Source organism: Molossus molossus, unplaced genomic scaffold (assembly GCF_014108415.1).
Source record: "Molossus molossus isolate mMolMol1 unplaced genomic scaffold, mMolMol1.p scaffold_m16_p_2, whole genome shotgun sequence".
Taxonomy (NCBI): domain Eukaryota; kingdom Metazoa; phylum Chordata; class Mammalia; order Chiroptera; family Molossidae; genus Molossus; species Molossus molossus.
Window position 1 is genome coordinate 77,626,086 of NW_023425355.1, and position 16,048 is coordinate 77,642,133.

The 16,048-nt window shown below is 38.5% G+C and overlaps 1 protein-coding gene across 1 annotated transcript; it reads left to right on the plus strand.

Annotated features, from left to right (window-relative positions):
* The first annotated feature begins 15,327 nt into the window (after positions 1 to 15,327).
* Positions 15,328 to 15,687, plus strand: LOC118635355 (60S ribosomal protein L31-like). Its single transcript, XM_036270085.1, is given in 1 exon segment — positions 15,328 to 15,687. A coding segment is annotated over 1 exon segment (360 nt).
* Positions 15,688 to 16,048: the final 361 nt, after the last annotated feature.

Consider the following 16,048-nt stretch of genomic DNA (forward strand, 5'->3'; position numbering starts at 1 on the left):
TTCATACGGCATATTGGTCTGTAGTTTTTTCTCTTTCTAATGTCTTTTTTAGGTTTTGAAATTAGAATGTGGAAGTCTTCCTTCTTCTTGAATTTTTTAAAGTAGTTTGAGGAGAATGGATATTAGATGTTCTTTGGGGAAAAAGAAATGGTGGCGGATTGAATGGAAGCTACACAGACCATCTCCCAGGACCAAAATACAACAGAATAAAGAAATTACAACAAAAATTTAAAAAAATCATCAGGAAGGGGCAACTGAAAGGCAGCTTGGAGGACCACATAACCAGGGACACTGACTCAATCCTGGTAGGCTTGCGAGGATGCGAGAGGGGGCTGAGAGCCCACGGACCACAGCGTCCTGGGTTTGGACCTGCAGCAACCTCGGCTGGGACATATTGGCCTCGGCAAGGACTTGCAGCAGCACCAGCTGGGACCTGCTGCGGCCTCAGCTTGGAACGGCTGCAGCCTCGGCTGGGACCAGTGACCTAGGCTGGAAGCTGCGCCCTCGGCTAGCACCAGCAGCTGCCTCGGCTGGGAACTGCAGCAGACTTGGCTAGTTCCTGCAAACTCCGCTGGGAACTACACCATCAGCTGGGAGCTGACGCAACCCCGGCCACCCTTAGCTGGAAGCGGCGCCCTCACTTTAAAGTCCCAGGCAGCGCCACTGCGCAGAGCTATATTGAAGCAGCCACTCAACTTGGGCTCTGGCAGAGGGAGGGCAGACTGGATGGTAACTGTGTGGGGACATTCAAGATTTGGAGGGTGCTCAGAGCTTTTGCTGAGTGCAGCCACACAGGACTGTGGCCATCTTACTCTTCCCAGGGCCCTGGGGAGAGGTGGCAGCCCTCCCTCCGAGAGATTCAACCCCACCAGGTAGCCATTGAAATGCTAACTGAGGCCCATTACCAACCAGCATCTGCCCCACCCTCGGGAAATCCTCTTACTCTGAGCACATGAGGGAGTTTTTATTTAACTCAGAAACCAAGGTTCTTTAGGTGACCTCTACTAATAGCCTCCAGGCAAATAAGCTAGAGGATAACTGCCAATCCCTGGGCTAGCAACTCTAACCAGGAAAGTTAAGACTTGACAGTGGTGTTTAAAGTGGGTCCTCCCTGCCTCATCCAAACCCAGGAGAGGGAGCCACAAACTGCAAAACACCAACACCCACAGAGAAAATTTAGCAGGCACCAAACTCCACTGTGATAGCCAAAATGGTGAAACACAGAAACAAAAGCCAAATGAAAGAACAAGAAACCTCTACCAAAGATGAGATAAATCAGGTGCAGTTAAGCAAGTTAACAGAACTAGAATTAAGAGCCATGATCTTGAGGAAGCTCAACAGCATTTGTAAGGACATGAGTACCATGAATAAAGACATAGAAATGTTAAAAATCAACCAGTTGGAAATTAAAAACCACCAGGAGAAAATGAAGAATGACATATCAGAAATGAAAAACACATTGGAAAGTCTAAATAGCAGAGTAGAGGAAGCTGAAGACCAGATCAGTGAGTTAGAAGATAGGGTAGACAAAATCAACCAATCAGAAATCCAAAGGGAAAAAATAATTAAAAAAACAGAAAAACTGCTTAAGAAAACTGTGGGACAACTGAAAACGAAATAATTTGCATCATAGGTGTCCCTGAAGAAAAAGAAAATGAGCAAGGGTTAAAGAATATATTTGCAGAAACAGTGACAGAAAACTGCCCTAATTTGGTGAAGGAAGAAGGCATTCAAGTTCAAGAAGCACAGAGAGCCCCAAGTAAGAAGAACCCAAACAGGCACATACCAAGACACAAACTAATCAAAGTGCCAAAAATTCAAGACAAAGAAAGAATCCTAAAAGCAGCAAGAGAGAAGCAACAGGTTATCTACAAAGGAAACCCCATAAGGCTCTCTGCTGAATTCTCAACAGAAACATTACAGGCCTGGAGGGAATGGCATGAGGTAATGAAGGTCATGAAAAACAAGGATCTGAATCCAATACTACTCTACCCAGGAAGGCTATCATTCAAAATAGAAGGTCAAATAAAGAGCTTCACAGACAAAAAAAAAAAATTAAGAGGACTGCTGTAAATAGCAGGAGAAATAGGATGAAAAATAGAACCACACTAAACAAAAATGTCAATAAATAAGTACATAGCAATAATCACCTTAATTGTAAATGGACTGAATACTCCCATAAAAAGACAGAGTAGCTGACTGGATAAGGAAACATGACTCATCTATATGCTGTTTACAAGAGACCCACCTCACAACAAAAGACTCACATAGGTTGAACGTGAAGTGATGGAAAAAAATCTTCCAAGAAAAGGGAAAGGAAAAAAAAAAAAAGCTAGGGTAGCAATACTCATATCTGATAAAATAGATTTCAAAATAAAGGTCATACTAGAGAGAAAGAAGACCACTACATCATATTTAAAGGATCTATCCAACAGGAAGATATAATTTTGATAAACATATATGCACCCAATAGAGGAGCACCAAAAAATATAAAAATCTTCTGGAGGACTTCAAAGGAGAAATTGATAGTAATACAATCATAGCAGGGGACTTCAACACTCTGCTGACATCACTGGATAGATCCTCTAGACAAAAAATTAGCAAGGAAACAGAGACTCTAAATGAAGCATTAGAACAAATGAATTTAATAAGTATCTCATCTACAGGGTATTACACCCCAAAACTGCAGAAGTCACATTCTTCTCAAGTGCACATAGGACATTCTCAAAGATAGACTACATGTTAGGGCTCAAAGTAAGTCTCTACAAGTTCAAGAAGACTGAAATCATATCAAGTATCTTCTCTGATCACAGTGGCATGAAACTAGAAATCAATTGCAACAAGAACATGCAAAGGTATTTGAACACATGGAAGCTAAATTGCATGTTATTAAACAATGAGTGGGTTACCAAGGAGATCAAGGAAGAAATAAAAAAATTCCTGGAAACCAATGAAAATGAAAACACAACAACATAAAATCTATGGGATGCAGCATAGCATTTCTGACAGGAAATTTCATAGCACTACAGACCTACCTCAAAAAACAAAAAAAAATCTCTAATAGACCATTTAACCTCACAACTTAATTAAGTAGAGAGAAAACAAAAAGAAAACCCCAGAGCAAGTAGACGGAAGGAAATAGTAAAGATCAGAGCAGAAATAAATGACATAGAGTCCAAAAAAAAAAAAAATCAATGGATAAATGAAGCAAAGAGCTGATTTTTCTAAAAGATTAAGAAGACTGATGGACCCTTAGCTAGACTCACCAAGAAACAGAGAGAGAAGCCAAATACACAAAATCAGAAATAAAAGAGGAGAAGTAACAACTGACACCACAGAAATACAAAAGATCGTTAACAACTACTATGAACAATTATATGGAAACAAATTCGACAATCTAAGTGAAATGGACAAATTTCTAGAAACACATAGTGTCCCAAAACTGGACCAGGAAGAGATAGAAAACTTGATCAGACCAATATCAACAGAATAAATTGAAAATGTATTCAAGACTCTCCCAGCAAACAAAAGCCCATGCCCGGAGGGCTTCACAAGGGAGTTTTACTGAAAATTCAAAGAAGAACTAATACCCATTCTCCTCAGACTATTTCAAAAAATTCAAGAAGAAGGAAGACTTCCAAATTTGTTTTATAAAGCCAGCATAATTCTAATTCCAAAACCGCAAAAAGACACTACAAAGAAGGAAAACTACAGGCCAATATCCCCAATGAACATAGATGCCAAAATCCTAAACAAAATACTGGCAAATTGGATCCGGCAATACACCAAAAAATTATTCACCATGACCAAGTGGGAATCATCCCAGGGATGCAAGGCTGGTACAATATTCGCAATTCAATAAACGTGATACACCACATTAATAAAATGAAGAACAAAGACCACATGTTCATATCAGTAGATGTCAAAAAAGCCTTTGACAAAATCCAGCATCCATTTCTGAAAAAAAACACTCAGCAATGTGGGAATAGAGGGATCATATCTTGACATGATAAAAGCTATATATGAAAGACCCACAGCCAACATCATACTCAATGGGCAAAAATTAAAAGTATTTCCCTTAAGAACAGGAACAAGGCAAGGATGCCCACGTTTGCCACTCTAATTTAACATAGTACTGGAAGTATTAGCCACAGCAATCAGACAGGAAGAAAATATAAAAGGGATCCAAATTGGAAAGGAGGAAGTGAAACTGTCATTATTCACAGATGACATGATACTATACAAAGAAAACCCCAAAGACTCCATCAAAAATTTACTAGACTTAATAAATGAATTTTGAAAAGTAGCAGAATACAAAATTAACGTCAAGAAGTCAATTGCATTCTTATACACCAATGATGAACTCAAAGAAAGAGAAACTAAAAGAACAATCCGATTTAGCATTGCAGCAAAAATATTAAGATACCTAGGAATAAACTTAACCAAAGAAATAAACGACCTATTTGCAGAAAGCTACAGGTCATTGAAAAAAGAAATAGAGGAAGATAAAAAAGTGGAAGCACATACACTGTTCATGGATTGGAAGAATTAACATCATTAAAATGTCCATACTACGCAAAGCAATCTATTAATTCAATGCAATCCCCATCAAAATACCAACGGCATATTTCACAAAATTAGAACAAATACTTCAAAAGTTTATATGGAACCAAAAAAGACCTTGAATAGCTACAGCAATCTTGAATATGAAAAACAAAGTTGGAGGGACCACATTACCAGATTTCAGGTTATACTACAAAGCCACTGTAATCAAAACAGCCTGGTACTGGCACAAGAACAGGCATATAGAGCAGTGGAACAGAACAGAGAACCCAGATATGGACCCAAGGCAATATGCTTAATTAATATTTGACAAAAGTGTCAAGAGCATACAGTGGAGTAAGGACATCCTCTTTATTAAATGGTGTTGGGAAAATTGGACATCTACATGCAAAAAAAAAAAAATGAAACTAGACCATCAACTTACTCCCTACACAAGAATAAACTCAAAATGGATAAAAGACTGAAATGTGACTCACGAATACAAAAAATCCTAGAAGAAACTGTAGGCGACAAAATTCAGACATCATACGCAGCAGAATTTTCACTGATACATCACCTAAGGCAATAGAAACAAAGGAGAAAATGGACACATGGGACTACATCAAACTCAAAAGCTTCTGCACAGCAAAAGATACAGTCATCAAAATGGAAAGGCTACCCACTTTATGGGACAGCATAATTGCCAATGATATATTAGATAAGGGGTTAATTTTCAATATATATAGAGTGCTCATTCAACTCAACAAAAGGAGGAGAAAGAACCCAATTAAAAAATGTGTAGAGGAACTAAATAGACACCTCTTCAAATAGGGCATACAAATGGCTAAGAGACATATGAAGAAATGCTCAATATCACTCATCATCAGAGAGATGCAAATTAAAACAACAATGTGGTATCACCTCACACCTCTCAGAATGGCCATCATCAACAAATCCTCAAACAACAAGTGTTGGTGAGGGTGTGGAGAAAAGGGGACTCTAGTACACTGCTGGTGGGAATGCAGACTGGTTCAGCCATTATGGAAAAGAATATTGTGTTACCTCAAAAAATTAAAAATTGCACTTCCATTTGACCCAGTGATCCCACTTCTAGGAATATATCCTAAGAGGCCTGAAACACCAATCAGAAAGAATATATGTACCCACATGTTTGTAGCAGCACTATTTGCAATAACTAAGATCTTGAAATAGCCCCAGTGTCCATCAGTAGACGAATGGATAAAAAAGCGGTGGTACATATACACAGTGGAGTACTATGCAGCTGTAGGAAAGAAAGATCTCTTATTCTTTGAGACTATATGGAGGGACCTGGAAAGTATTATCCTAAGCAAAACAAGCCAAACAGATAAAGAGAAGTATCATATGATCTCACTGATTTGTGGAATATAATGAACATAACAGTCTGAGGAATGGGGTAGTCCCAGAAATGTGAAACTGGGGTACAGACTGACAATTCCCAGAATAGGGTGTGGAGGGGGAGAGATAAACCACAGAACTTATATGCATGTATGCATGACCAGAAAGATACAACTGGGCCATGGCAACCTGGACATGTTCCGATGCCAGGAGGGGCTTAGTCAGTGCAAGGCAGTGAGCCAAATTAGTGCCCTCTTTGAGGCCTAGGCCAGCTAGTATTAATCTTCTTTTCTTGGGGCATTCAAGTCCCTACTTATACCCACTTCCCACATCTGGCCCCTGTCTCCCTTTCCAACCTCATTGCTGTCATTTGGCCATCTACTCTAGCCCCATCCTATTTTCTACCCACTTCACTAAACATGCCCTGTACTTTCTGCCTCTGCCTTTCCAGTTGTAGTCCCATCACTCACAGTGCTCTTCCTCACATCTGCTTTTAATATATTCCAGTCAAGTGTTTAAGGTCAAATCCCTCCTCCAACAAACTTGATCTACCATCTCCATTTCTGTGCCTCCATATAGAATTGGTCTCTCCTTCCCCTTTATGCCCCGAGCACTTAGTACCTCTGTTAAGAACTTGACACAACCTTCCTTGTGTAGCCAAATGGTCAAGAAACCAAGCATGGAGTGAGGAGACCTGATTTGGGAACACCACATATGTGACCTTAGGTGAATCTACTAACCGTTTGACCCTTAGTATTATCATCTGTATACTAGATATAATACTGGTATATAATTTATAGTGTTATTTTATTTTTTTTAATTTTTTAATTTATTGATTAGTTTTTGTTACAAATGTTTCTCATTTTTTTCCCCATTGACACCCTTCTCCCCTTCCCCACCACCCCATCCCCAGCTTTGTTGTCTATGTTCACTGGTCATGCATACATACATATAAGTTCTGTGGTTTTTCTCTTCTCCCACAACCCACCCCCTCCTCTGAGGCTTGTCAACCTGTACCCCACCTCATGTCTCTGAGTTAATTTTGTTTAGCAGTTTGTTTGGTTCATTATATTCCACAGATAAGTGAGATCATGTGATATTTGTCTTTCTCTGCTTGGCTTTTTTTGCTTAGCATAATACTCTCCAGGTCTTTCCATGCCATCTCAAAGGATAAGAGATCTTTCTTTCTTACATCTGCATAGTATTTCATTGTGTACATGTACCACAGTTTTTTATCCACTCATCTACTGATGGACACTTGGGTTGTTTCCAGATCTTAGCTATTGTAAATAGTGCTGCTATGAACATAAGGTACATATATTCTTTCTGATTGGTGTTTCAGTCTCCTTAGGGTATATTCCTAGAAGTGGGATCACTTGGTCAGATGGCTGACCAATTTTTACTTTTTTGAGGTAATACCATTGTGTTTTCTATGGTGGCTGCATCAGCAGTGTACTAGAGTCCCCTTTTCTCCACGCCATCGCCAACACGTGTTGTTTGGTGATTTGTCGATGGTGGCCATTCTGACAAGTGTGAGGTGATACTTCATAGTTGTTTTCATTTGCATCTCTCTGATGATTAGTGATGGTGAGCATTTCTCCATAGGTCTCTTAGCCATTTGTATGTCCTTTTTGGAGAGGTGTCTATTTAGTTCCTCTGCCCATTTTTAAATTGGTTTCTTTGTCTTCCTTTTGTTGACTTGTATGAGCACTCTATATATTTTGGAAATTAACCCTTTATCTGATGCATCATTGGCAATTATGGTATGCCATATAGTGGGATCCCTTTTCTGTTTTGATGGTTGTTTCTTTTGCTGTGCAGAAGCTTTTGAGTTTGATATAGTACCATGTGTTCATTTTTTCTTTTGTTTCTGTTGCCTTAGATGTTGTATTAGTGAAAATTCTGGTGTGTATGATGTCTGAGATTTAGTTGCCTACATTTTTTTCTAGAATTTTTATGGATTCACGAGTTACATTTAAGTCTTTTATCCATTTTGAGTTTATTCTTGTGTATGGTGTAAGTTGGTATTCTGGCTTTAATATTATTATTTTTTTTTTGCATGTATCTGTCCAATTTTCCCAACACCATTTATTGAAGAGACTGTCTTTACTCCACTGTATGCTCTTGCTACCTTTGTCAAATATTAATTGAGCATATAGTCTTGGGTCCATTTGTGGTTTCTTTATTCTGTTCCACTGATCTATCTGCCTGTTCATGTGCCAGTCCCAGGCTGTTTTGATTACAGTGGCTTTGTAGTATAATCTGAAATCTGGTAATGTGATTCCTCCTATATCCCTGAGGAACACAGATGCCAAAATCCTTAACAAATATCAGCAAATAGGATCCAGCAATACATCAAAAAAATTATTCATCATGAACAAGTGGGTTTCATACCAGGCATGCAAGGATGGTACAATATTCGCAAATCAATAAATGTGATACACCACATAAAGAAAAGGAAAGATAAAAACCATATGATCATATCAATAGATGCCAAAAAAGCATTTGACAAAGTCCCACACCATTTTTGATCAAAATGCTCACCAATGTGGGAATAGAGGGATCATATCTCAACATAATAAAGGTCATATATGAAAAACCTACAGCCAACATCATACTCAATGGGAAAATACTAAAAGCATTCCCCTTAAAAATGGGAACAGGATAGGGATGCCCATTTTTTCCACTCTTATTTAATATAGTACTGGAAGTCTTAGCCACAGCAATCAGACAGAAAGAAAAAATAAATGGGATCCAAATTGGAAAGGATGAAGTGAAACTGACATTATTCACAGATGACATGATACTACATGTAGAAAACCCCAAAGACTCCATCAAAAATTTACTAGACTTAATAAATGTATTTGGCAAAGTAGCAGGATAAAAAATTAACGTCGAGAAATGGACAGCATTTTTTTTTTTATCCTCACCTGAGGACATTTTTTGATATTTTGTTCAGATAGAGTGGGAGGGAGGGAGAGAGAGAGAAACATCGACGTGAAAGAGACATCAAGTGGTTGCCACCCACACGACTCAACCAGGGCCAGGGATAAACTGCAACCGAGGTACGTGCCCTTAGCGGAAACTGAATCCAGGTCTCTCTGGACCGCAGGCCGATGCTCTAACCACTGAGCAAAACCGCCCAGGGCTCGACAGCATTCTTATACACCAATGATGAAATCACAGAAAGAGAAATTAAAAAGACAATCCCATTTACCATTGCAGCAAAAAAAAAATTAAGGTACTTAGGAATAAACTTAACCAAAGTAAAGGACCTCTTTACAGAAAAGTACAGTTCATTGAAAAAAGAAATAGAGGAAGATATAAAAAAGTGGAAGCACATACCTTATTCATGGTTTGGAAGAATTAAAATCATTAAAATGTTCATACTACCTAAAGCGATCTATAGATTCAATGCAATCCCCATCAAAATACCAACAACATACTTCACAGAACTAGAACAAACACTCCAAAAGTTTATATTGAACCAAAAAAAGACCCCGAATAGCCACAGCAATCTTGAAAAAGTAGAATATAATGTTATTTTTAGAATGATGTGAGATAATACATGTAAAGCAAAGTGTCTGACACATAGCACTTACTCAATAAATTATAGCTAAATTGTGATCTACTAGAGGTCAGGGAAAATTGTTAATATGTGTACTGTTCCTCTTCAGTTTAGTGACTAACACATGGTAGGGCTCAGTAAAGTTGATCAGACCTTGCATCATTGTCTTAAAGATAATGGGGCAATTCTGGGTGTTCCAAAGTTTTGATGGCTGATATAATATATATCATAACCCTAAAACCATAAGCCTGACACAATGCCTACACTTACCAATAGCCCCCTGAATTCGGGGATCCCCTTGAGCTGGGGTGGATGTATGTTTGAAAGAGACTTTTTTTTCAAACCACTAGTGAAGTACTTAGGATTAATCTAGTGCAACTAGTAGGTTTATTCCTTAGAGCAGTCATATGAAGTGCCTGTGAATAGGATAAAAGAACACTCAAGACTTCTTGAAGAGATGGGAAAGAAAAATAGTCCCTGTGATCTGCTGGGAACAGGGCAAGGAACCACTGGGGAGATGACAGTCATTGAGAGATAATTCCACACTTCTGTTGAGAACCTTAGGGGGTCTTGGTGAGAAGGGAGGAATGGCTAGCGCTGGTGTTTTTTTAAACCTCACCTGAGTCTCTATGTTGGTTTGTATTGGGTTGAAGGAGGCAAATAGGAGAGGCACAGCCACAGCCATGTGTAATGGCTGGTCACATTATTTTATTAGAGTTGAACTCCCCATGGAATAGGCATTACATATTGTTTTTAGCTCCAATTCCTTTTTGTACTTCCCCACTCTTGTTTAATCTCTGCTTCGGCTTTCTCCCCCCCCCTTTCCTCTTGAAGTTGAAATATCCCTGTGAGCTACCATGATTCTTTTAAAAAACGCACAATCTCATTTGATGCTCAAAACAATCCTGTGACTTAGGTATGATGTTCCTCAGAGATATATGTCTTGGGCAAAATCAAAAGACGTGTAAGTATTTTCTGACACCAAGCACTTTCTACCAATGAATAACTAGTATAGCCCTTACTGTGTGCCAATAACCCTGGGCAAGGTGCTGAGGATTACAAAGTGATAAAAACATTCACCTGGTTCTGTGAGGAAAGTGTTGCCATCAGCACTGATTTACAGGTGAGAAATCTGAGACTCATGAAATTTAGGTAACTGAATGCAGCCATACAGCAGAGCAAGTTAGCAAAACCATGCTTGTTTGATTTGCACCTAACAAAAGTAGGGAGCTCACTGGGAGGGGTGTTAGAAGCCAACCTTGCCATGCACTTAGTCTGCTGTTCTTCAAGTCCCATGGGTATGTAAGCAACACTCTTAAGAGCTAACCTTCCTTGATCACCAACCAGGTGCCAGGCATCAGCTAAGTCCTTGACTTTTATTATTTCATTTAATCCTCACAGTAATCCTCTGAGGCAGGTACTAATTTGCTCCCTTTTCTCACTTCATTCCTTCTCTCTAGGTGATCTCATCCAAACCCACAGCTACCTTTAGCACCTCTCCTAAGGTGGATGACAAACATCTTTACACATTCCAGACCAGTATTTCCAATTGCCTACTTGACTTCTAACTTAAATTCATTTGGAAAATATTTATTGAGCACTTACCATATACCAAGCACAGTTCAAGATGCTGAGGATTATGACCATAAATAAAAAAGACAAAACTCCCTTTTTCATGGAGTGTCCATTCTGGTGAGGAAAAGACAATAAGCAAAAAAAAAAATATATATGGAAAATAAAAAAATAAGAAGAGGTAAGGTAAAAAATAAAGCAGAGAAAATGATATAAAATGTTGGCAGAGTGTTGAATCTTTAGGTAGTATTTGATGATGTGATATTTCAATAAAAGAGGTGAAGGAGATAAGAAAGGTGAAAGAAGCCTCTAAGTCACCTGTAAATCAGCAGGTCCAGAAACCAATGCATGATTACCCCTCAAAACCAAATCATTTTCCAGTGATCTCACTAGACAGATACATGGGAGTCATCCCTGACTCTTACTCTTTCACCCTTCTCATACCCTTGTCACCGTATCTAATCCATCACTAGATTTAAATGCTTCTCTTGAGTCAGTGAGTTTTCCCCATCTTCTTTATTACCATGTGATCAAAGCTCAAGTCATCTCTTACCTGGACCAATGCAATGGCATTCAACTGGTCTCCTTGCTTCTTCTCTGGCCCCCATACAATTTGTTCTCACAATAGCCAGATGACCTTTGCAAAACTCAAATCTGATAATGCTGGCAACTTGCTTAAAGCTTATGTTGGTATCACATAGCTCTTATGGTTAGGATGAAGAACAAACTCATGACTTATATGTGGTCGGACATCAATGACCTTCTCCAGCCTCACTTTACACTAGTATTGCCTACACACACACACACCAGCCATACTCGATTTATATTAGAATCTTAAATAAGTCATGTCTTGTTTGTCACAATAAGGCCTTTTTATGTGATATTTTCCTTTCTGGAATGTCCTTCTTCACCTATTTCAAGCCAAATTCTCACATAGTCAACATCCCTTTTAGAGCCCAGACTTCTTTGATCTTGATTATGTTAAATTCTCCTGTTACAGGCTGTCCTAACCCCATGGATTTTTCCCTTTCTTGCACTTTCACACATGTAATTTTATGCTGATTTGTCTGACTATGTGATTACTGTCTACCTGCCCCACTAAATTTCAGCTTCATGAAGACAGAAGTTTATACATTCATCATTGGATCCACAGTGTCTGATACTTAAGTAGGTGCTCAGCAAATTTTTGTTAAAATGAATGACTATTTCACAGATGAAAAATTGAGACTCAGAGAGTAGAGTATTACTCAAGGTCACACAGTTATTGAGTCTAAATTTATGAGATTCCATCTCCCACATTTTTTTCTATGCCTCTTTCAGCCTTTTTTTTGTTTGTTTGTTTGTTTGTTTGTTGTTTTTTTTTGGTATGTGCCCCTAGCGGAAACCAAACCCGAGATTCTCTGGTCTGCAGGCCAATGCTCCAACCAGTGAGCCAAACTAGCCAGGGCTCTTCCAGTCTTTTATTTTTATTTTGGTTTAAAACAACAAAAATTTATTCTCTCACATTCTGGAGGCCACAAGACTGAATCAAGAAACTGTGCTTCTTCCAGAGGCTCTAGAGGATAATCAGCTTTTTTCTCCAGCTTCTGGTGGCTGTGGGAATTCCTCAATTTGTGGTGCATCTCTTCAATCTCTGCCTCCTTCACTCTCCACCCCTCTCCTAAACTGTCCTCTCTTCTCCCTTGCTTTTGTTCTGTGTGTGTGTGTGTGTGTGAGAGAGAGAGAGAGAGAGAGAGAGAGAGAGAGAGAGAAAACTCTCTCTTCGTATATTTTATAAATGCTTATCATTGCATTTAGGGCCTACCTGTATTATCCAGGATAAGTTCCTCCTCTCAAGGCCCTAAACCTAATCATATCTTTTGCCATAAGAGGTAACATTCACAGATCCTAGGGGTTAGGTAGTAAATGTATCTTTGGAGGACTTTTTTCCAACCTACCACACCACTTATATGAAAAATATACTGGTCTCAAATGTTTCTTGGAAGTACATTGAAAGAATAGAATATTATAAGTGGTCAGTCTACAGGAAGGAAAATAATTCTTTTGGCTTTTTTTTTTTTTTTTTAATTATAGACTTTTCACCTTAACATTATTCAATGTCAAAGTTGGCAAGATCCCAAAGGAGAATCTCCATTAATTTCATCATTTTCACATTGAGCATTGCTTTTTCTTTTTTAATTTATTTATTTTTGTTACAGATGTTTCTCCTTTTTCCCCCACTGATTCCCCCCTCCCCACCATCTTTGCCCTGTCCCCAGCTTTGTTGTCCATGTCCATTGTTCATGCATACATGAATATAAGTTCTGTGGTTTATCTCTCCCCCACCACCCCCTCTTCTGGGGACTGTCAGTCTGTACCCCACTTCCACATCTCTGGGACTACCCCATTCCTCAGACTGTTAAATTTTATGAATCTAACTTCACAAGTTACATTTCAATGGATTCATGCTGTAGATAATTCAAACCATAAAGATTTTTTAGAGTAAGTGATATAATCCCCCTGGCCTTGTCCTTCCTGAGATGTACCACTGTTAACATTTTGGTATCTATATTTTCAAGGCTCATTCTCTGTTTGAACTATGTATATGTATATGTTTATCTATATCTATATTTATATCTAAATATATATCTATATCTATATTATATCTATATTATAGATAGATAGATGATAGACAGATAGATATTCCCACACAAATAAATATAATTTTATTGTTCTTTTTTTTTTTTACATTGACAGACCATCCTAGATACATTGTTCTGAGAGTGATTTTGTTAAATTAACATTATGCAATAGAAAACTTTTGATGTCAGTACATCAGCCAGACACATTCCTTTGCATATATGAAGAGATGCTAAAATATTAAATAAACGATGCATAAAACGTACAAGTGTCATTAAGTAATTGTTTTGTTATCAAAAGAGAATCAGATAATAACATTTTGGTGCAGTTCTTTATTATATATTGCTGTGCTACATTTTAGGGATCCACAGATGAGGAAGACAGTTCTTGCCTGTATCCTGTCAGCAAAGATGAATCTAGGAGTCATGAAACAGCTTGGTAACATTAGTACAACAGAAGTAGCTCTGCATTACCAGATCCTATCATGCAAGGGCAAATGTGGGAGAAACAAGGTGTGGGACATAGGCAGAAGCTAGATCATGTGGGGCTTTCTTTATCATATTAAGAAGTGTGGACCTTATTATGAGGGCACAAGGAACCATGTAAGGATAAATGGTTAGGAATGAATTGTATTTAAGTAGCAGGAAATCTGAAATGTCTAAAGTCAGGAAGTTGTTGTCTTTGGTTCAGAAGCTCAACAATGCCCTTAGAGCCCAAGGCTCTAACTTTGTATTCATCTTCCTTATTGTGTTGGCTTTCCCCCTCATGCTTATTTGCCTCATAGTCACAAGATGGCCACCATGACTCCAGTCATCATGTCCATGTTCAAGGAAGTTTAAATTGTAAAAGAGATTGATTACTTTCAGGAAAGCAAAAATTTCCCCAGAAGCCTCCAGCAGATTGAAGTTTATAACTAAATCATCGACTAGAATTATGTTATATGGCAGTCCTAACTGCAAGAAATCCTGGAATAATTACTATTTAGATTTCCTCGTTTCTGTAATGAGGACACACAATGACTGGGAATAAGTGCTTTAGTACCCAGCTTGAATTATCTACCTACAGTAAGAATTGGCAGGAACTAACCTATCAGGTACCTCTACCCCTGTGCTATCATTTTAATTCTTTCCAAAACATTTTTCAGGCAACTATGAAATGTTGAGAAAACTTTAAGGCAGGCCTAACTATGTTTGCAATAATCATAATGTTGAATTCCTGGTTGCACAGAGGGAATATGTAATGCCCTTGTTTAAGTAGAATATTGCCATTTCATCTGAAGAAAGGGTCTGTGCATCAGCCCCCAAACTGTATATGTTGGCTTGAGACTATGTTGGAAATCTCATACTGTAAGGATAGGGTTCTAAGAAATCTATTCAGGAAGAATCAGATTTGAAATGGTTGAACACTTAGAACTGCATCTGTTGTTCCCTTCAGCTTTTGGCCAGTTTCACTTGGAAATTCTATGTATGCCCTGTCTGGGAAACTTATAACCTACCATGAAGTACCACTACCCACAGAAAAGGAGGATCTACTAAGATCAGTCTCCATCCAGGCCCCAGAAAGAAGCATGTATTAATTATTTAACCTGCAAGTGCTACTCTCGTGAATTATAAATATAAAAACAAATGGGCCAACTTGGGCCCAGCATAATGGCTTCTGCAAAGAAGGGTGGCGAGAAGAAGGTCTGTTTTGCCATCAATGAGGTAGTGACCAGAGACTATACTACCAACATTCACAAATGCATCCATGGAATGTGATTTAAGTAACATGACCTTCGAATACTCAAAGAGATCTGTAAATTTGCCATGAAGGAGATGGGAACTCCAAATGTATGCACTGATTCCAGGCTCAACAAAATTGTCTGGACCAAAGAAATAAGGAATTTCTCACACTGTAACTGGGTGCAGTTGTCAAGAAAACATAATGAGGATGGAGATTCACCAAACAAGCTCTATATGTTGGTTTGCTATATACCAGTCACCACTTTTAAAAATAAACAATTAATATAGGTGAAAACTAACTGCTGATTGTCAAATAAAGTCATAAAGCCGAAGAGAGAGAGAGAAGAAACAGATGGGATCTGAAACCAGTTTTAAAAAAGAAGCACTGGATGTTCAGTTCCCCTTGGCCTCAGCTATGAGATAGTAAGAGAAAGCTACTTCTTTCCATACTTCCCTTACCTCTCCTCTTTTTTCAATTGGAAGAGGCCCAGGAATTCATGAATGAATCTGGACCTCTCCTGAGCAAAGATATTTGAATAAGTCTATGAGGAAAACATGAAAAATGACTTTACAGAAAAAAATGGCGGTGTAGTGAATGGAAGCTACACAGACCATCTCCCAAGACCAAATTGGAATTACAACGAAAATA